Source organism: Xiphophorus maculatus, chromosome 20 (genome assembly GCF_002775205.1).
Source record: "Xiphophorus maculatus strain JP 163 A chromosome 20, X_maculatus-5.0-male, whole genome shotgun sequence".
Lineage (NCBI taxonomy): Eukaryota > Metazoa > Chordata > Actinopteri > Cyprinodontiformes > Poeciliidae > Xiphophorus > Xiphophorus maculatus.
Genome location: NC_036462.1, coordinates 15,787,318 through 15,810,302, shown reverse-complemented (window position 1 = coordinate 15,810,302; position 22,985 = coordinate 15,787,318). Strand labels below are relative to the sequence as shown.

At 38.4% G+C, this 22,985-nt stretch overlaps 1 protein-coding gene across 5 annotated transcripts in view; it reads right to left on the bottom strand.

Annotated features, from left to right (window-relative positions):
* LOC102223620 (voltage-dependent calcium channel subunit alpha-2/delta-2) overlaps nt 1-22,985 on the bottom strand; it is a 219,883-nt gene that overhangs the window by 27,593 nt on the left and 169,305 nt on the right. For all 5 annotated transcript variants that reach the window (XM_023324995.1, XM_023324997.1, XM_023324996.1 and 2 more), the window contains 6 exons: nt 12,725-12,775; nt 11,401-11,500; nt 8,636-8,797; nt 6,449-6,559; nt 5,561-5,639; nt 216-265 (listed from right to left, as the gene is read on the bottom strand). In XM_023324995.1, the coding sequence (XP_023180763.1) occupies nt 216-265; nt 5,561-5,639; nt 6,449-6,559; nt 8,636-8,797; nt 11,401-11,500; nt 12,725-12,775 (553 nt within the window). The remainder of the gene's footprint in view (nt 1-215; nt 266-5,560; nt 5,640-6,448; nt 6,560-8,635; nt 8,798-11,400; nt 11,501-12,724; nt 12,776-22,985) is intronic.

The following is a 22,985-nucleotide window of genomic DNA, read 5'->3' as shown; positions in this document are numbered from 1 at the left end:
TGTTTTACACAAATTAACAAAACGAGCCAACACAGATTTCACAGCACTGTTAATGGGAAGGAATTATGAGTTTGTAGGCTTTTGATTTGTTTTTATGCTGTGCACAATAACTGAGAAGACGTTAAAGAAATATCATGATGTAATTGTTGCCCCAAATGTCCAATTTATGCTCAATTCTGACTCTGTGTTGGGTCTATAAATGTACTGTGTCTTACCTGTGTGTTGATTCTGATGGCTCCAATTGATGGTATTTCAAAGTAGTAACCTGAAATAAGAAGAGACAGACAGTACAGTTTAGAAATAATAAATAATACATTCAACTTTCTTATTGGGTATGCAGGTGTCATATTCAGTTCATGCATAAATTTCAAAGTGTGTCCTAATGTGAACCATTTTGGAGACCGCAGCCTCATCTCCTCATGTACTTATTAGGTGCATGCATGGTCATAAACCCCAGCGGATGACGGTGGGACACACGGACACGGCGGCGCTCGTAGCCGCTGACCCTTTGTGTTTGAAGATGTACTGCAGGATGTAAATGTGGAAGCTCATTGAGAATGCTGAGCCCCAGGCACTGCGGCTGATTAGGAATGGACGAGAATGACCGACTGGGTCAATAACCGGGCTGCTCAACAAGTTATTAAAGCCATGAGTGTTTATACAAAGAGCCGTGAAATGGAGGCAGCGTCTCCAGAATGTTAAAAAGCAGAGGCAACTTTCATTATTTCGACACATTAGGCAGTCTCCCCGCCCCCGCCGTAGTGTTTGGTGGTGAAATCTCCCTTCTCAGTCTCAATTCATTAGAAAATGAGAGCACTCATGCACATCCGTAAACATTTTTGAGTTTATAATTCACAAATGCACACACACTGGCACAATGTTGTGCTTGGTGCCAGGGCTCTTGTCTGTATGCTAGACAAGTTGTGTTCAGACAGACGGGTGATTTTAGAGCAAAGCACCACAAAAAGGTGTAGAGAGGAAAATATGATTTGGATTTTATAGGTTCACACAGCAACAGATGTGATTTTAGAGTCGTGGCTACACTCGATGTTCATGAAGAGGAGGCCCAGTGTCCAGTCTACCAGATAACAATGATTTAGATCTGAATACCTTTGTTTAGACGACTGCTAACTGAAAGACTTCAGCTTTTACAACCTCAATCGCTAGAAATCTAGAGATAAACCACCATTGACTGTATCCTACTAAAAAACAGATCAAATTATGCAAATAATTTAATAATTTAAATAAGGTACAATTAAAGTACAATTAATTGCAAAATGAACGTCAAAGATAAAGATAAACTATCTTGTCAAGAGATGTTAAGAAAAATTGCAATTATTGAGCATGGGATATTATCTCAAGACATGTCATGTAATCATTACATTTTAGTAAAATTAAAAATGTAATAGTAAATTTCAGATGCTATATATGCACACACTACATATAAAGACAATATTTCTTCAGTCATATTAAATCAAATCACTATTTCTTTTAGTTCAGTCGGGATTATTTAAGTTCTTTGTATTGTAGAATGAGAGAACATTTCTTTAAAGAGTTTGTTTTAACTTTTTTAAAAGATTTCTTTAAAGAAATGTTCTCTCATTTGTGTGAAACTGAGAAGCAGCTGTGAATACACCATACCAACGCTCCGCTTCCATTTTACATCATGGAAAAATAAAAATAAATAAAAATCAACCAAGAAATTAAGAAGAGATTTATGGACTACCGCAGGTCTGGTTCTTCCTTTTCTATAGATTCTGGCTTCCTCAAGGTGCCATGTTAATCTATTAGAGCAATAATATGTGAGAATAAACATTATAAGCCAACATAAAATATGTTGGAGATGTTTATTTATTACTCTGTTCATTTCTGTGTCCCGCAGATGGACGTATCTGTGTTTCAACCCCACAATAAACCAAAACACCTTGAGAAAATGCTGACTGAAGCTAGTAGGACATTCAATTAACCACAATGGAACAAGTTAAACGTTAACATGGGCTGAAAATGCCACTCAGAAAGGAAGAAGCCTTTACTGCAAAAAGCAACACCTGCATGTATCCCAGTTATCTGTTAGGAAGAATCAGTTGATTTCCCTCAATCAGTAAATTTCTTTGCAAGACGCTTGTTAAAGGATCCCAAAAGGGATCATAATGTTTCAATTGCAATTTTTTACCAAATACAATGAAAATATATGGAAACGTGTGTGTTTATCTCTCATTATTGTGGAATTGAGCAAATAATTTGATCACAACTGACATAAAATAGAAAATTTTAGGCTAATACAACAGCAGACATAAAAATAATTTAGTTATATAATATATATATATATATTACATATAGTATACAGCTATATAAGAAATCATTTAAATATCTGGTTTCAGCTGTATAGACTAATAGACCCTTTGCACCTCGCTCACCAAGACAAGAGCAGCACTTGTTACGCAGAGATGACAAAAAGATGCCTGTGGGATATTATGCAGGATAGAGTTGAGCTCACATTTCACAGAGATTAGAGAAGCGCTTGTGGCCGGGAGCTGGCGAGTTTGATCCTTGTCCCCGGAAGCCTTTATATGAATAAAGTCTAAATATAGAGGTCCAAAATTTGATTTACTGTATATGTGGCATGACTGCATACAATAGCTGACACTGATTTTAAACCAGCAGACCTTTTCTGTATTTGCTCACTGTCCCTATGTGTATCTAAGAGTCAAATAAATGTAAAGATGATATATATTTTATAAATAATATTATAACTATAATACTATACTTAATACTATCTTTCCAACAGATGTAATAGATGTAATAATTTCTTCTTCATTCTTTGCGTCTTCACCTTTTTAAATCCATTATAAAACTGTAACAAAGTGCAATACTGTTAACAAGAGTTAATAATCTATTTTCTTCATAGTGCATAGCAACGCTATTATAGATGAACTTAATGCTTTATATTCTTTGAGCAACTTTAGAGTTTGCAGAAAATATCAACATAATTTAGGATGTTTCTGTAGTTACAAGTTCAAGGATGTAAAATACATTTAGTTCTGGGATTTAAAAAAAGACCTTAATAATCCACTATTATTTAATACATCAAGACAGCTGACCTTTAAAGCAATTCAGTAAAGCATTGTGACTGAAATACACAATGGATTACAATTGGGCTTAAGATTTAATAAGCACTGGCTTTTTCCAACTCCTTTTCAAACTGATAATGAAAGTTTTGAGTTTTCACTCTGATGTATCTGTTTTTAGATACAAAATTAATATTTCAATCACATGTTTATATGTTATAATCATGTTGCAACATCTTGCTTGCCAAAATATATGCATATGCTTAAACTAGCACTTTGTTGAAGCACAGTTTTATTACATTTCAATATTTACTCCGTTATAATGAGCATAATTGTAGCTGTTGTAGTAAAAGCTTTTGGACATTTGCATCCTTTAGGTCAAGCCATAATTTGGAGATTGTCAAGGATCAAAACGTATCAGTCAGGAGAAGGGCAGAAGAGAAGACTACACAAAAGCGTCACAACATTATGCACATTATGACAGAGGCAGTGATCAATAATAGTGGAGAAAATATTGACCAGGGACATGGAAAACTGACCATTTCTCCAAAACTGATGGGAAAACAGGAATGAAAACATTCAGTGAAAATAAGTCAGGCTGAGCAAAATTAACATTTTTGTGAAATGATTAGCATCACCTTCTCTATGTAAGCTTATTTCTCTCCGTTCTGTTATTTGTTAGAGCAAAACTCTCAATAAGAGCTTAAAAACACACACAAAAAGTTAATTTTTTTGGACAGGATTAAAACAAAATTTACATTTTGCACATTTTTGTACTCATATTTAGTTTTCTACTGCTTCTATAAACATCACAAAAAACCCTTAAGAAAAAACACTCATCTAGTTTTTGGAAATAAGTTCATGTTTTCTGGTGTCTATAAAACGACCCATTTCAAAAACCTCTGGAATGTAATGTCACAAATCATTAGGCACAACCCCAGCCAAGCCCAGCCCGTTACCTAGCAACCCCAGAGAAGCCCAGCCCCTCACCTAGCAACCCAAGCTGGAGCTGAGCTTCAGGACATTTGGTCAGCTGGTTTTACTGCTACAAGAGCTGTACAACTTTTACAAAAGAGTGTAAATTAACAAGGAGGCATGGCCAGCAGCAGCTTATTTGTATTTAAAGTGACAAGAGCCCCTAAAACATCTCAGTCTGAAAGGAATCAAAACATGAAGAACTGACCAGAATAAAATTTCATTATCCAAGAATGATTTAGTGCAAAAACTTTTATTGTATTGTTTTGTATAGCCCATAGGTCTATTGTAAGCTGTTCAAGGAAGCCTAATTTTTTACCTATAAAGTAAAAATTGGACAAAAGCTAGCGTCTGCAATCGCCCACATGGGTGTCAGCGTCTGAGTCTGGAGCGGCAACACTATTGTCTTTAGTACTATGATAATCACTACAGTTGTGAACAACAGAGAGCATGTTGGCTCAGAGGCATAATCCTGGACTTCCCCCTGTCTGTCAGGGAGATGGTATGCTAATCACTGCTACCAGACTTCTGCTGCTAATTAATAACAACTGCTGGGGAGATGCTTCCACGGCACTTGGCTCCATAGGCAATGTTTATGGGTGAAAAAATAATAAGTGTTCAGAAAAAAAGCATAGCAGGGGCAAGACGTTAACGCAGACCAACATGAGTAAAGCGGAGATCAGGCAACAGAGACAACAGGAAACGGAGCTGAGTCATCTGTCAGACTGTTAGTCAGAGACCTGCAAGTCTGCTGGGTTACTTCAGAGCTCAAGGCTGAAACAACAGATTTCATCACCCACTAAAGTCCGACAGTCATTTTTACATAGGTTTAAAATAGCCAGAGCAAGTCAATACCACAGTTTTAAAGCTATTTTCTGGTTTCATATCATTTGGTATTTCATTGTCTGGAAATAAACATCCAAAGAGATTGTGAACATTTTCACCAAAGAAGTGCTCTTCTGTTAGAAGTTTGTTACTCAATAAGGCAATCAAACAAACCATGACTTATATTTTGAAGCCTAATATTATTGAAAAACTTCTTATTTATTGTGACTAAACACAATTTTGTAGCCTTAAAAAAATAATAAGGCAGGCAATTAGATACAATAAACTAACTACAGTAAAAACTACAGAAATATAAACAAGGCTGACATCATTGTTCATTTTGCTAAACTCTAAATGCTTGTTTTGTTAGAATAAAATCAAGCAACAGTTCATTAATTTAACAAAGAAAATGTGGGAAACCCAAGTGGCAGGACTACAGAAGCTATTGTTTCCTCTTGCTCCCTTTTGAAAGCTTTACCTCTATTTTATTTTCACTTTTTTAATATATGTATAACACAATTAAAAATGAGGATTCTCCCATCATGGGTTTTCTAAGGATTCAATACTAAATAGACAACCAACAATAAGTTGATCACAGCCACAGTTACTTCCTTTTCTTTCTCTCTCTATCTTTCTTTTTTTCCTTCTTTCTTTCTCGTTTACAATAAAACAAAAATTCACTCTTCACTTACCTTTATTAGCACATGCTATCCACTGCAAAGGGGTGACATCATAGTTATGCTGCCCAACAGAGAAGGTGAAAACTCGAACCTGGTTCAGGACAAGAAAACACAGAAAAATAAACTATATTTCATTGTTTGAACCTCCTTAAAACAACAGTTTCTGTTGCAACTCTTCCTTTTGCTCTTTAAAGAAACTCTGAAAAACATCACTGATCTAAATATTTTACTGCTGATTCATTTTAATTTGATACAACCAAACAATTTCACAATTAAATCTGATTTGAACTGAGGTGGATTGCAAGGGAAATTATGTTTCACATCAGAATTTTAACATACAGGATATTATAGAAGGAATTACAGATAGATTAATTTTAAATGTGCTGAGGTGAATTGGATTTATTAGGATTGCAACCCAGTAAATTTTAATGGAACCTTCTTACTTTTTATGACACCTTAAATTGATTTCTCCCGCATTTTGTTATTATATAAATTCACAAAGCTGAATGAAGTTTAAAATGGCAAATTATTAAAATGGAGGAATTTGGTGTTGACAGCAAGACAAAAACGACAAAACTAGTAAAGCAGTGGCTGAACCACCATATGCTCTGATGATACAGCGGCTAATTAGTCATCAGGTCAGAGCTGTTGACACCAACTAAGCAACAAAGGAGAAAGATAAAAAGATAGAAAGAAAGGATGGGAAGGAAATCTAAAGACTGGAAGAAGGAGATAAATCATGTAAATCAAAAGGAAAGGGAAGAAATCTTGGAGAGGATGGTTTGTGCACAGATTGGGATGCTTGGCATGTCTGACTAACACAAATGTCTGCTTAATAAAGAGACAAAACCATGGAGACAGGAATCGATGGACAGAAAGCAGCCAAACAGACATACTCACAGTTTTGTTGGGCCAGTTATACTTCTCAAAGATTTCCTGAGCACGATCTTCACCGCCATCTGTAAACATCATTATCATCTTATTGCAGTTGGCCCTCGGGGCACTGCTCTCCTGTGACAGGCGAACGGAAGACAGTGAAGGAAAACAGAGAGACAGATTACAGAAAGTATAAAGCAGTAATGATATAGCTATCTTACACCACACCTATATTTCACATATCTTACTTATGTGAAATTTAACTTCGTTTTGAATACTAATAACTACACCGAAGCATCACCCTGAACACTCAGATTCCACAATAAAGCATGGTGGTAGCAGCATTGTGCTGTGGGGATGCTAGTAGGGAAAGTGAAGTTGGGCAAAACATTGTCAGACATTGCAAAAGATAGTTGCTCATTTTAGGAATAACAGAAGAAGGTTTGAACCTAAATCCAGATGAGATTTTGTGGCGTCTACAGTCAAACTGAGCTTAAGCTTTGAGAAAAGGTCACTAGACCACAAGTATCTTTATGATAAAGATTTATGGATCTTTATGAAAAAAAATAACGAAAAAGGAAGCCACGGCTGAAGGAATACCAAAAGAAGTCCCGTTTTCAGTTTGCCCAACCGATACAGCAAACATGTAGGAGAAAAATTGTTCAAAAAATGTAACTTTTTAGTCTAAGTGTGTGGAAAATTAACACTGCTCCTCAAACACAAACTCACTCTTAAACATGAAGCCTGACCTACAATGGAGGTGGATCTCCAAAATATTGATGAAAATTAAGTACAGTAAAAATGAATTCTATCCTATTGCAATTTTTATATGTAAATAATTAGAAAAACACGGTCAACTGGTCTCTCTAAATTGTCCTTGGCTGGAAAACTCATCACAATATAAATGTTTCATATCAGTTGGTATTGATAATTATTGATCAGGTTTTTGTTTTAAATATCTCAAAGGATGACCTTTCCTGTTTTATCCACAGTTTTAGCTCCACGCCGCAGTTTATTCTTAAGCAGTAATGAAACACAGTGGAGAAATCTGAAACTGCTGCTGCGCCAGTTACTCAGCAGGTTGTTGCTAAGTAGCCAAGTGAGTTGCTAGGTAACCAATGAGTGAGTGAGTTGATGCCACCAACCTTGGACCAGATTTTAAGAAATACTCTACTGACTGAAGTATGAGATGTATTCTCTACTGATATTGATCATGTATCTATTGGGATAATATTGCTATTTATTTATTATCCAGCTCAAGGTGTGCATGCTGGTTTGCCCTGTGATGGACTGGTGAGGGTGGATAAGTGTGTATAGCTAATGGATGGAAAGATCATTTTAAAACCCATGTATCAATTTTCTTCCACTTCACAATTACGTGGACATTAATTTAATTAGTTTGCTTCGGTTCATCAAAATTTACAGTAAATTACAAATACAATTTGAGAAAGTTGTATAAATCTGCCAAACCCTGTGAGCATTCAACCTAATCTTACAACTTCACTGCTATCCAAGTGTATCTCTCTCTCTTTATTTGCAGCACGCACAAAGCTAGAATTAAATCTAAAGTATATTATATTAATCAACCATTAAATATTGTTGCTCTCCGTCTCCCCCCACGATACGACAGCTGCGGCTGATATGCAGGCCAATCTGACAAGATTCTAATAAAGATAAATAATATTGCTGCGATTACATATTTTTATTGTGCTTCTGCCACAAATCATTCAGCGAGCTGGCAAGAGACAGCGATTAAGATCCCCTCTCTTCTCCTTTTTATTTCTCTTTTCTCCGACAAAATGCAAGGATTCTTGGCTCTGTGCCTCCCAAAATGCACAGAGGAATATAAAGTGTCTGTGGCTGATCTCCTCTGGGCTACACTCATCAATCATCCTATCAGAGCCCATTAGCGTGGCAGCCTCAGAAAATGCGCCGCAGCATACGGAGCTGAGGCAGCACCTGTGCCGGGAGCACGTGGATGGGCTGCTGCTGAGAAACCTCGTCTCCGTGTCGGCTGCCACTCCGCCGCAATGGCAGCCATAATCAAACCTGCCGTTAAAAATGACAGCCTTCTGGAAATGTCTAATGCAAACCTGGGCTGCTCACTGTCAGACATGTGGTATCACCATAGTTTGATTAATTAGATTAGACAAAAGCATCAGCCTTAGAAAAACAAAGCTGCCTTTCCAAGAAAAGCTTGTTAGCTCTTACATTGAGAAGTTGCTCGAAGGCAAACGTGAAGCCTGATTTGTAATCTGTGGTTCCTTTGGCCTGCATATGCTTGACGGCGTCCTTGAAGATCTTCTTGTTGCGAACATTGGCTTGGACCAAAGTCCTGAAGCACGGGACGACAGCCTCTGCCTTTTCGTTAAACTGGAAGACAGAGGACAAAGAAAGAAACAACACGTATCTGAGCATTGCTAGGAAAGAATACCACAAAGTTAGCCAAAACACAACTGTGTCCAGCTGAGTATCTCTGTGTTATTGGTCTGGTGTGTGCAGTTCATGGAGGCAGGATGCAGACGTGGGTGTGTGCAGATGCAAGCTGCCCTGCCACTCTCCACCTGGCAGTAAACACCGATAATTACAACTTTCCCCCACAAAGAACAGGTGCACCTGAAACGATGCTGCAGCGCGCCCAACGTAAACCCAGCCAAGGTAATATCATCTGTCTCATCTCATCCACCAAATTAGCCTAAAATTGCGCTTACGTCCCTTCATGTCTGTGTGTTTACATCTGCGGCCATGTCCAAATTCGGTGTCTATGCATGATCATGACATTAGCAGCGATGTCTGAAACGCAGTGTTTCAAATGTTTCTTCTTGAAGGTCAGATTCAGATTTCGCTGACATTTTCAGCACTGATTGATGTGAAACGCTGTGTGTGAGAAAAGCTGACATTTCTCATAGGAGTCGTTGTCACATATTTAAAGAGGCAAAGGAATCAAAAGCAGGCACCAGCAACCCTCCCGACCCCATTAGGGACAAGGGTGAACAGAAAATGGATGGATGGCTGGATGAAGGAATCAAAAGCACTGTGAGTTAATATTATTACATTGTTCGTCTGCATAATGTAAAAAGGCTGAGTTCATGTAAATAGCATGAAGGAAAAATTATTTTACATAAAAAGTTAAACATTTAATAATTTTCTAGTTTCAGATTTTTAAAGCTGACTTTAAGCTATAAATTACTAAAATTAACTATTATATTATTGAAAAATAGCAAATATTATAGTGGTAGTAATAGTAGTATAAAAGAGCCAAATAGAAGGAAGGAAGGAAGGAAGGAAGGAAGGAAGGAAGGAAGGAAGGAAGGAAGGAAGGAAGGAAGGAAGGAAGGAAGGAAGGAAGGAAGGAAGGAAGGAAGGAAGGAAGGAAGGAAGGAAGGAAGGAAGGAAGGAAGGAAAAATTCAATAATAAATGATGGAAGGAAGGAAATAGGGTGCAAGGAATGAGGACATGAGAAAGGAAGGAAGGAAGTTACAAAAAGGAGGACAGAAATAACAGAACAAATGAAAGTAGGAGACAAGGAAGAAGATGGAAGAATGTTGAACACAGAGGCAGACAGGAAGAAAGGAAGGACAAAAGGAAAAATCAAAGGATAAAATAAGAAAGCGAGGACAGAGATTAAGACAGAAGGAAAGAAATAAATGAGGATGCAAAAAAAGAAAAAATGACACAGGGAAAGAATGGAAAAATGTTAACCACAGAAAAAGAAAAAAGACACAAGTAGGGAGTAAAGGGAGCAAAGATGGAAGGAGGATAGGAGGAACAGAAGTTGGACAAAAAGAAATGGAGTAAGGAAAGGAAAGAAGATGGAGTAAGATGAAAAAAATGAAGGAAAAAAGGACTGCAGAGAAAGAGCTGTGACACAAGGGAGGAAAATAGAAAGAGGTATTTAGTAAAGAAAGGAGAGGCACAAAGAAGGAGGGAATAACTCACAAAAGGAAGGAAAGGAGGAAGGACACTGTGGCAGTGTATAGGACATGAAAAGTAGGAGAGAAGGTTGCAAAGAAGGAATGATGAAGGAAGAACAGAAGAAAGGAAAGAATGAAAGGCAAGAACAGGAATGAAAAGCAATAAGATGTGATGAAAGAGAAGAAAGGAAGGACAGAAATAAATTAGGAAAGACAGAAGCTGAAAGAAACAAGATAACATTTATTAACAGAAAATTAAGTTTGGAAATACAAATAAGTTCCATACTTATCCAAACCTGCCTGTTCAGGAGCCCAAATTTACAGAAAAACAATTATTGTTGTATCTAAATTGGTGTCAGAAGTAATGTTTTAAAGTCCTGAAAAACGGAGATGCAGAAGACAGTGTTTGGTGTTAATTTTTGGCTAAATTCTCATGTCATTAATGCGTTTTGCGTTGTGCAAATAATTCGCAGCAGGCTTGTGTAAACCCTCACTTCCTTCACAGTGGTGAAAATCAGATGCGTTCCCACCCAGATTAGCATGCTCATTTCTTGCTCTTGGAGATGGGATTTAGGGCCATACAGTGGCTAAAAGCAATGGATTATGAAGGATTACCGAAGAGAGTCGACAAACAGAAGCACCACACCAAGCAAGCAGACGTGTAGGGGTGAGGGAGTGTGTGTGAGTCTGTGTGTGTGTGTGGGTGTTTGCACTGCAGAAAGCAAATTTTGTGTGTTATCTGCCCTGCAGAATAGAATAGCAATCATATTCCCACACATATTAGTTCTAGTAATAGAAAACCTGGTGATCAGAAAGACACAGATGGACACAATCCTATATGGACATAAATGTAGGAAGAGCAAATGCTCTGCAATAGAGGAGAGATGTGGTTTCCACCGCAAATAAACAACAGGGGACAGAATGAGCCCACCGCTGCGCCTAATGACTCCCAGCTTAATTAGAAACCGCCAAATAAAAACTGCAAATACTGGCAGTAATATCACTTGCAGTAGTGAGTCATTATAATAATTGCAAATAATGATTTTACAGCTTTGACGTACCTTCGCCACATTGACATAGTCATCGTCTGATAGCGTGTCAAGCATCGCTATGACGGAGGTTTTCATGAGCTTTAGAGTGAGTCCGCTGACACTGCCGCTCCTGCAGACAGCAAAGAAACAACGATGCTCAGAAACATGCAGAAATATTACAATTAGTTTCCTTGTTTTAGAAATTATAAGTTGGAACTTAACTATCATTTGCATCTAATTCCCCCCATGATCCAGTTTTTGTTCTTTAATGAGTTGATGATGAGGATGCAAATAAAGGATAAGATGTAGAATAAGATAAACTAAAAAAATCTGGTAAATTAATCCCAATTAAACTGTAGTGAGTTGATAAAAGAAGTGAGATGATAAGTAGTAGATTTGTCCACATATGTTCATAATTATTATTTCTCTCATATTATATAATATACATATACAGTATATACAGCTCTGGAAAAAATAAGAGACTACTAAAAATGATCAGTTTCCCTGATTTTACATTTTATAGGTATATGTTGGATTAAAATGAACATTGTTCTTTTATTCTATGAACTACTGACAACATGTCTCTGAAACTCCAACCAAAAATTTAGTATTTATTTGCAGAAAATGAGAAATGGCCAAAATAACAAAAAAGATGCAGTGCTTTCAGACCTTAAAAAACAAGTTCATATTCATTTAGAAACAACAATACTAATGTTTTACCTCAGGAAGAGTTCAGAAATCAACATTTGGTGGAAAAACCAGGAGGTTTTCAATGGGGTTCAGTGCAGTGGTGTCTTTAATTTTTCCAGAGCTGTACATATAAATCTACTACTATGACTGAAATGGACAAATTATAAATACAAAATAAAGGACAATTACGTAGAATATTTATGTGTTAAATTTTCAAAAATATTATAATTTAGAAATCAATCTCTTTTATGGCAGCAAAGCAGGCTATTTTTAGATAGTCACCACATTTTTTTAAGGCTCATAATATAATTTAATGCTAGACAATTATCCATAAAGAAATAAATGTGAAAGAAAGAAATATGAATTTGTTTGAGTGAGGAAAAAAAGACTTTAATAACTACATTTCTCATCATAAGTTACATTCAGCTTGCATATTTAAGTCCTCTGGTTCTTAAGTTGTCCAATGTCACTTTTCTCTCCCACATCTTGAAGATTTACCTGAACCAGTAAATCAGGATGTAAGGCTTAAAGGTCAGAGGATAAGAAGCAATCATCGTCTTAAACTTTCGCCTCCCCTCAGACCAACAGGTGGCACTGGTGTCCTTTGAAGGCGATAATCTCTGCTGGATCCAGGGACAAGGTGAGAGAAAAGCGAAATACTTACACATCTACAATGATGACCATGTCCTTTGGAGACGATGCACCTTGGATATACCTGCACAAAAGAGGCAAAGAAAGGGCTTTAATTCGTTCCCATAATCTCTGAAAATTGCACTGAAGAAAGAGGCCAGAGTCACAATGAGCCCAGTCATAATAGTACGAAGCAGCCATAGCTGAGCCCACTTAAGCTACAGAATAGTGAAAAGGCTTATGTGCTTAGAAGAGTTAATAAGTTGTTATATACTTCAGTGTTGGCTACAGCCGCTGTTGGCTGACTTCAATGCAGATAGTCCTCTTCAGTGAATACCAGAGCCTGGTCTGAATAATTGTTGCATAAGCCGGAGTAATTACTAGTTGATGGTTTCAGCATGTAGCAACACATCTGGCACAATAGCCTGCAGTGAACTGTAAAAGCCTCCAAACAAATGTGGAGATGGCCATTGTAATGGGCCCAACAAACACATCTTTAACACCATATTATCAGTGTTATTATACTGTTAAAAGTGCAATCATCTCTTTAAACAAAGGCTGAATGTGTTCAATGTCTTAGATATTTTTAGATGGTATTACACTAAACAGCAATCTTAAAAGCTGCTTAATTATATAGATTTGTTTTCTATTTTGGCAATAATGACAGAAGAAATTTCAGGGAAACTTTACACAAAGTCACATTTATTTAAGGGTAGAATAACACTTCCTTTTCTGATGCTAATTAAAAGACAGGGGGATTGTTAGTGTAACTTTTATATACGGTGCCTTGCAAAGCTATTTATACTATTTGAACTTTTTCACTTGTGCACTTGACATTTTGATCTGCACTTAGTGTTTCACACGTCTGGTTTACATTCAAAGTCTACGTGGAGGCGCGTCAAAGGCGTCAGACGCTACAAATTGCCCTAGCCATTGTTTTCCGTTGCCGACCTATTTGTCTGACACGCTTAGCTCTTCAAGTCGTGCCGTGACTTTGAATGTAAACCAGATGCGCAAAACCAGCACACATTATGCTGGTGTGAATGCAGCATAATACCTGACTCTGCTCCCAGACCAGGTCTTTAAAAAGCCTGACCTGTCGATTCTACTTTTGGCCAATACCAAATGTTTTTGTCTGAAATGTTGCTGAATACAGCAAGAAAGTTGCTGATTTTGTAACAGCAGGGTGACTATTGTTAACTGAAAACATGCAGGCATAAACGTTTGGCTGGTTCTGTCAGTCAAACTTCTCCCATAGGAAAGCAAAACAGGACAGTAGTTGATTTTTAGACTTTCACTGAGGGAGATGAGATCATTGGATAAGATCGACTTCAAATCTAAGTATCGTCCAATCACCGATCTCCCAAAATTAAGGAAACAGGGCCAATTTATTGGTGTACCCCTAGATTAAGTGAATTTTCTCAAAGGGAATGCCAAAAGCCAACTTTCTGGTGCGTTACCCATTGAAAACATTTTTTTTTAAACATGTTTAGGACTTTCATAGACAACACCTGCAAGACTAAAGTCCCTCTTTGCACCTTTTATTTGTAACTGGGAAACTACTAAAACCTCATGCTCTCTATCCACTCAGCTAAAATTTACTTGTCAAGGAACAGCCAAACTAGAGCTGACCTGAGCAGCGGAAAGCCCAAGTTGACCCGAGTAATTTCAGTAAAATAAGGTATCTGACGTTCTGTTCCCTCGTCGGCTCTTCAGCTGGATGTCAAATACATTATCGAGTCTGGCGACGGCCCTGTTGCTGCTTCAGATTGTTATACGAAGCACCTTCCCAACGATGTGTGTAAGCTCACCGGACAGAGACGGTAATGAACTAGCCGGCGTATGTAACATCTGAACATTGTTGATAGGGGATGACATACAGAGGGAAATCAGAAATGCCTTCAGTCTCTTCCAGTGGCAATTAAATTCACATTTGCCAGCGATACAAAGAGAGCTAAGATGGATGGACAGCCAGGGCTTTTCTGCAGCTCGATGGCGGAGGGGAGGGTTGTCTCAGATGTGAGTATTAGTTTGACATTCTGAGGAAGTGAGCAGGCAAGCAGTTAGCAGCCGTCTTAGGCAGAGCCAGAGCAATCATCAGGGGTCTCTTTCTGCTGATTATCGGCCGTTCTGCTGAGTGCGGAGGGAAGCCAGCTGCCCGCGGGCCAAAGAGGCTCTTTTCGCTCGCTCGGCCAGGCTGATATGAAGGTTTGAGCGACAGAGCCCCAGTAGGCACCACTCTAAACTGCTGAGTGACCCCTGACCTGTGTTGACTTCTCATTGCCTGGTCTGCTCGAACTGCTTTGGTGAAAGGCTTAAGTGGAAATCTCAGGAGAAACAGGGGCTGCTTCATATGAGGTCAATAATTGAGCTCAGCTGGTAGTGAATATAGGCAAAATATATGTGTGTGTACATAAGAGGGAGATGGAGAGAGGGAGGAAGATGGAGGAGTGAGAATCCAATTATTTTCAATAATAAAGGATGCTACATCAAAGGTAGAACTTCCACAGCTTTCCACTTCTGTGTGGCGACAGAAATCAGGTCTGGAACCATGAGGCATATAGGCGTGCATGACTTTTATCAATTTAATTACTGAAATCTTAATTCAAGGCAGTGAGGGAGAGGGCGGAGGAAGGACCTGAGACTCCACACTGCGGGGGCCGCTTTCTTTTTAGCAGACTGAATTTGTGAAAGCGATCATCGATGCGGGACGGAAAGCTCGGTCAGAATGAGGCACACGTCTCAACTCCCCGAGGCTCCCAAACAGATTCACCTCGTCTGGAGATTAAAGGAGGGTCATTTGGCAATGGCTGATGCTCGCAGACCAACTGCGAGATTTCATTAACTTCCTTGGTCAGTCTACTTCTCATCGAGGAGAATGATCGTTTAATGGGAATTCAACTTATTTTCTAGGGGGTTAAATGTTAATTATAAGGCATTGCAGGCTTTCATTACCATGTCATTACAGGTCATCTTCATCTCCACCAATGCAAAAATCTCAGACTGAAGAACTATGCAGGCTGCACCCCTAAAATATGCAGAGGAGATATTACTTTCAAGCAGATCATTTCTCTGCAGCTGTGAAAGAGGCAGCATTGATCAGTGGTAATAGGGTTTAAGAGAAATGTGTGAGCTGTTATGGAGTAAGGAAGAGTAACGCCTGAGTCAAAGCTATATAGTGCTGCCATGGCTGATCTTCCACACAGATTGGCCTGGCATATCGGCAACATCCCCAGTTTTTTTTTTTTTATTCGTCGCCTGAAGTGCGACTGAATTTTGTCTCTGCCTCTGAGCAGGAGAACATCAAGATCAGAGAAAGTGGGATATAGAATCAAGGATTTTCAGTCTACAGACCCAATATCACACTTCTGACGGATAAAAATCATGAACTGAGGCTGGTATCCGGGTATAATACACCACATTTTTGACTCTCTGATCCAGATGTGTCGTTTCTGCATGGATTCCAGTCCGTAATTACCTCTCGGCTCCTGCCCACTGATGCCATTCTTTCCCTGTCATTACCCGGTCTCCTGCATGCCAAGGCCAGGTGACAAGCAGATGGGCCTGGCTGGTGCTGAACCGAGCCCGCAGGCAGGCAGTGGACCCAGCCTTTCAGCTTTTTACCATCCACTAAAGGTTATAAAGAACAACTCATCACTGCCAGTGAGCCATCAAGAGCAGTATCCTGTATCAGACATGGCCACTGTATTTCACATAATGATGTGTCAGCTCCTGTTTATTCTGATGCGCCAATTAGAGAAGATAAACAACTGCCATCTGAGACTTTATATCAGTGCCACAGTTCATTATAAAAAATCTTGGATCAAGATTTAGGTTGACATAACACGCTAATTACAAGTTGAGTCATGGTACACCTCCAGTGATTTTTTTTTTTTTAGAGTAATCCTTACTGAAAACCACAAGTCACGTCTTCAGTGAGCTAACTGATGAATCCAGCTTATAATAAATAAGTAGTTAACAGCATCGTTCAGTTTTTGCAGTATTCCTGTCAATCAGGTGGATTAATTTAATCCTAATAGTATGTTTACCGAAAGGCAGATGCAGCAAGCCATAGATGCAAAGAAGGACTCTTCATAAGCTCAACGAAATTATGGGCAACCCTGACCATCCTTTTCATGAAACTGTCTTGGGAAAACAGAGTGTCTTCAGTCAGAGGCTTTCTTAAATTCACTGCAATACAGACCGCTACAAGAGCTCTTTCCTGCCAACAGCCATCACTATCTGCAAAAACTCTTTGAACACTTTGAATTAATGAGTTACAAGAACATTTAATTTTCTTTTGGGATCAATAAAGTATTTTTGAATTTGAATTAAATTTGACTTTGCATCAAAATCTTTTACTTGCTTTCAAAAGACCACAACTGTGGATCTAGTAGCTAAAGGAGAAATGTTTTACTGAGATAAAGACAGATTTCCTGTAGCACCATCAGCCTACATTAGGGTTATGGCTGGCCAATATGGCTGAAAAATATATCACAATATCAACGTTTCATATCAGTTCATATTGATAACCATTGATTTACTATTACTATTTTTTCTATATCTGAAATACAGATAACTGGTGGTGTAACCTTTCCTGTTTAATCCACAGTTTTCACTTCACACCGTTGTTTATTTTTAGGAAGTTATGAGACAAAGTACTGAAACCTTAAACTGCTGCTGCTCAAGTTACTCAGCATGTTGTTGCTAGGTAACCAAACTTGAAACTTGAAAGGGGTGAACTTGAACGTTCTTGTTACCCGGCAGATTGTTGCTAGGTAACCAAAGAGTGAGCTAATCAAAAATTGATTAGCTCACAGTTGAGCAGCTAAAGCCTTTCCTTTGCCTACATTTCCCAGGATGCTGTGTGGTACTGGATCAGAATTCAGTGAATACTCTTACTGAATGTTGCATATTCTATCAGCTGTGTACTCTATTGATCTCGATCATGTGTCTATCAGAATCAGAATCAGATTTATTGTCATTGCCAGTAAACAAGTTCGCAGGCTCGTAAATTGTTTTGATGTATTGATGCAAAAATAAATACTGAAATAAAATATGAATATGAAAAAGAAAAATATGTATGCATGTGAGCGAAGAGAAAAATCCCAGGTAAAGGTGTCCGTGGTCCCTGTCTGCAAAGCCACACAAGAACCCCTAACTCTTTTAGTCAAGAAATACGCTGAATCTGCCGCAGATGCTAAAAACATAGGCAGTAAATCAGTGGAGGCAGAAGATCTATTGTTTAGGAGCTCTGCACAGGTGTAACAGCTTGTTGACACTGTATTTAGACATAAAAACAAACAAGGCAGAGAGCACCAAAACATATATATCATGTTGTATATTGTTATTGATTTATTGTCCAGCCCCAGCCTATGTCTAGTAAAATCACAATCCAGATGCAACAGCATGTAAATGCATTTCAGATTTTACAATCTGCATTGCATTTACATTGTTTTAAAAATTCATGGCCAGATATTTAATGTTGGCTTGTGATGTCATCCAGAAGTATTGGCTCCCCAACAGATTTCTTCCATTGCTGCTCCTTTTTCCAAGCCTTGTATATGGTGGAGATATCAGCACATTTTTATCTAGATGGAATGAACCCTAAGACTATTTGTTATATATCTGTTTTATTTTAAGACATATGATGGAAAAATGAACACAGCAAGACTTTCTCTAGCCAAGGGCTACCACACTTTCACAGAAATCATCAATAGGAAGGATTTTTGCATTATTTTCCAACTGCTTACATTATTTTGGTAATAATAGCTAAATTATGTACTTAGACAGGGAAATCCTTCATTAAAAATGTTGAAAAAAAAAGCTGATATAAAGCCCAACTCCTCACATATCTGCACCATCAGCTTGTATAACCATAAAATACTAACAAACTCTAAAATATATCACACATTTTGTAATATAAAAGGGCTCCCAACATAACAGATCTGTTTGTGACAACATCTCTGATCTAGATAAGGCCTGGTACACGCATGCAGCCAACGTGTGCTCTTTACACTGAAGGCAGAATAAGGTATCGCTCCAAGAGAGACGAGATTAAAGCGGCTACATTCACAGCCACCCCCTCCTTTGCAACACCCCCCGAACCTCCACCAAAATAAATCTAAAAGAAATGCAATATACAAGCGATGAACACAACAACATATTCTGCGTTGCGGTGATTGCAGTTCGCTGCTTTTGTAACAGTCAGGTAAAAGAGTCTCATTGGAATTCATGAAATAGTTTTATCACAGCCCAGCGCTGTACAATCAATACATTAACTGCGCTGGGGGGGGGCGACTCTCTCGCAGGAGATTGTGTTTATGCACCCTGACCCATTGTGCAAAGTGTTGAGCGTTACATTTAAACGGCGGGAATAATCTAAAGCATTTTTAGAAACATGCAACGGATGCATGGGATGGTTGGGCCATGTTTTATAGTGAAGTTTACTGTTGATATGAATTGTGGTGATTTTTACTGGTAATCATGGGTGTGCACATGGTGAGCATGCTTTGACATTAATTCATCATTTACAAAAGATGTGAGGACAGTAAGCACAAAATAATGGGGAGACTGTATAGAGCGCAGTGAGAGAGCGAGTGTGTGAATTTGTGTTGTGCTGATGGGCTTATTATTTTATGGACTGCTGCTCTCTTAGTGCTCCTGTGGATGTGCAAGGCGAATTGAGATTGAATTAAGATAAAAATATAGGGGGACAGTTCCCAGCGAGCCTGCAGGAGACAGAGATGTTGTCTGCTGCTTATTTATTCAACTTTGTGTTGATTACTGGAAGCGTTGCTGCCACCGTTTAAATTTCTGTATTTTTGTGTGTCGAGGAATGTGCAAAATGTTCTCTCTTTCAACATTTCTGCTGTTTGAGTATTTCTCATGCAACCCGTTCACAGACAATTGCAGCCCTTGATGCACTTTCATCTTGTGGTAAAACTCTTAAACCTTGTGTCACCTTCAGCAACAACAGCGATGTCCTCTGACTCAGCGTTCACCTGAAGTGGGGTGAAAAAAAAGAATGAAAGGAGGAGGCAAGGCTCCGGGCTCGGGATATTGGGAATAGTGTTTTAGGGAGCCTCAGCTTCAGGGACTGACCAGCAGTCATAATATTTGTGACGAGGTCAGATTGACTTTTTGAAGAAATCAATATGTGATATAGCCTACATGCTGTTGTGAACCTGGGAGGTAATGGGATCTTTGCAACGCTTGGCTAACAGGACTCCATGCCTTTTCTCTTGTTATTCCTCTTTCTATTTTCCCTTTCTCTTTCCTCTGCCTCACCTTACCCTCTGCTTTGCTTCCTTTGATGAGAAGAATAGTCATAACAATGAATAATGTTAATATTTAATGTCATTGTAATTGGTGACAATTAAATGCAATGACTGGATCATTAATTTTCTTGAGGGAGCTGCTGGAAGAGGGGAGGGGGAAAAATCTGCTGGATGGTTTTTCATTTTTTAAAGCCACCCTGGTCAGACAAGAAGCTGTCGACTGGAACCAGTTAAAGCCACAAATTTACGATCCAACAAACAGTAACAGCTTCCTCCATGCCAACCAGACTACAACCAGACTGCAGCTTTGACAAAGGGAGTATAGATACAGGTCTGCATCAATCTAGATGTTACAGAAACATGTGATTAGATCTGTTGCAATCTGCTTGCAGCATCTACTGTATCTTGCTAATCGACCAATGAGATCTGACAGATGTGTAAGACCTGCACATCTGTCAGATCTCACACATATAAGAGAGGTGCCGTTCTATGTTGTTCATCATTAAAAGTTATAATAATACATTTAATCAGGGCTCCTAAATGTTTTACTTCAAAATTTCATACATTTTAAGATTAAGCTTCCCAATTTTACTGTCTATTTCTGTGCCAATGTTACATCCACATCAGTGATTTGTTTTTCCATTTTTCAGACTAATATCCATCTCTAACTGTAAATAAGAAAAAATAAATAAAATAAAACTATCTGAATACTTTTTATTGTAAATGTGAACTATGTCCTTTTTGTCCCTGGACCGAATAAATAAAGAAATAATAAATTCAAATCTGTTTTTTATAGGAATGAATATAAATTAGAATGCTCCATCAGCCCATTGTAGACGTAAAAACAACATTATTGCAGTCTTAGTGCGACGCTAGGGAAGATTGTGGTAGACGTCACGGACTGACAAGCGATGGGGATGTCCCGTCAGACCATCAGTTCCCAAAACCACAGAAAAAAAAAAAAAACCTTCTTGGGACTCTGGGAGGATTATGAATGTTAAAATGAATTTGAAAACAAGAAATAAAATAAAAACATTCCTGAAGAACCACGCCTATCAAACTAAAATAAAAAATGAACTACTTCAAAATTTTAAGTCTTGTTTAATACAATGAGATGTTCCTATTTTCAATGTGTAATTCTTGCTTGGAATTTCAGAGACATGTCAGTAGAACAATGTTCATTTTACTCAAACATATAGCTGTAAAAAGTAAAATCAGATAAACTGATCATTTTAAGTGCTCTCTTAATTTTTCCCAGAGCTGCATGATGAGAAAAAAATCTGAATGCAGTGAATCCAAAATAACCTCAACCAAAACAGATGGGTCAAAACAGCAACAATCTTTGCAACAAGTGGGAATGTAAAACTGTTTCACTGACCACTTCTATGCTTTATGCATGTGATCTGTTCACGTTTTATGTAAACATTGAAAGTGTTATTCATGTCACTGTCACTCTGAAGGATGCTGGCCTCCTCTGATATCACAGAGACACATTTGATGACCTCGCCTGACCCCAACCAAATGTTCCAGCGACTGTTCGACCTCCACAGCGAATGTCAGTCAAGAAAGCAGCATGTTAGGCTATAATCACACAAGCCTGACCTGACACATCATGACCCCGCCTTCCGCGCACCCCGCTACTCCGCTCCGCTACGCTTTGGCACAGGTTGCTAAGCAACAGGCTTACAGGAGCACCTCTGAGTCCAACATGAGGGAAAGCTCAACACAATGACAGTGACAAACATGGAAGGCCACGGAGGTGACAAGGTGTCCCTTTGCAGAGAAAAGAAAATCACCCTCTTCCTCTGCCTATCCTGGTCACACAAGCCGCTTCCGCTCATCCTTCCCATCCATTGTTTCTTCCTGTCTCCGGTCACAACACTCAGGAATTAAGCTCCGGTGTAGTTTGGGTTTTGAGCTGACAGATGAGAGACAGGATTAATGTTCGAACTTGTCCTTCAGCGCCGCAGTTTCTGTTTACAGCAGTTTGCATGTTCACGGCGAAGCCTCAAGTGACAGTGCAGCACTAAGGAGAATTTTGTCTGCTGTTGACTTAATTAAGTTGTCAGAGGGAAGCCTTGTTGGTTTCATGCTTGTAAAAACAGTGCTAAGTGATTTATTTATTTATTACTTAATTTCAAGCACAGTCTGACATGAACTGATATAATAAAATAATCTGTTTGCATGAAAGTCATCTGCAGATGAATTTGACATTGATGTCTTACAAAATAAGAGATAACAAAGGTTGAACCATTTTACTTTACTTTTAATTAAATAATCTATAATCATAAAGATAAAAAAAATCACTGAAACATTGACCAATATATTTGATGTGTACTGATGACAAAATGTGATGTAAAATAAATAAAATATTACTGGTTTCTTAACTGCGACTGTACGATGTTTTTACGACTTTTTATTTTTGTGTTTTTATGATGTAAAGCACTTTGAAACTTCATTAATTAATTGTTTGATAATACAGATCATTTAGTGTATGTTCTGAGTTCATGTTTGAAATGGCTTGAATGTGCTGTAAGAAAACAATTAGTTTTAGTAGAAAGTTGGAGATTTATGACAATAAATAATAAATCGATTTCAATTAGAAGAGAAGGCGTTTAAATTCAACGTTTTCTATTTGCTCAAACCTTTAAAACTCAATGTTTTACATTTACTTACCACCAATTTTCTTCCACTTTCAGTCTTTCTCAAAGCTCAGCTTAGTGTGCAGATTGAATATTTGCTTGATAAAAAGAATAATAACACTATTGAACGTTTCTCCTGTGTGTGTTTGTTCAGTGCAAGCTCTCTGGCCTGACCTCAAACAGCCACTCAGTTTAAACCGGCCGGAGACCGAGATGGAAAATGGGGTCAGGTCTAATCAACACCGCTGTCATGATTATGTCCACTCCACTCCAACCTGTAACCAGGCAACAGGCAGGGCTGCCACAAAACCGATGTGACAGCTGCAGGTAGATTGAAAGTGTAAAGGGTGGACAGAAACCCGTGGGTGGGTGT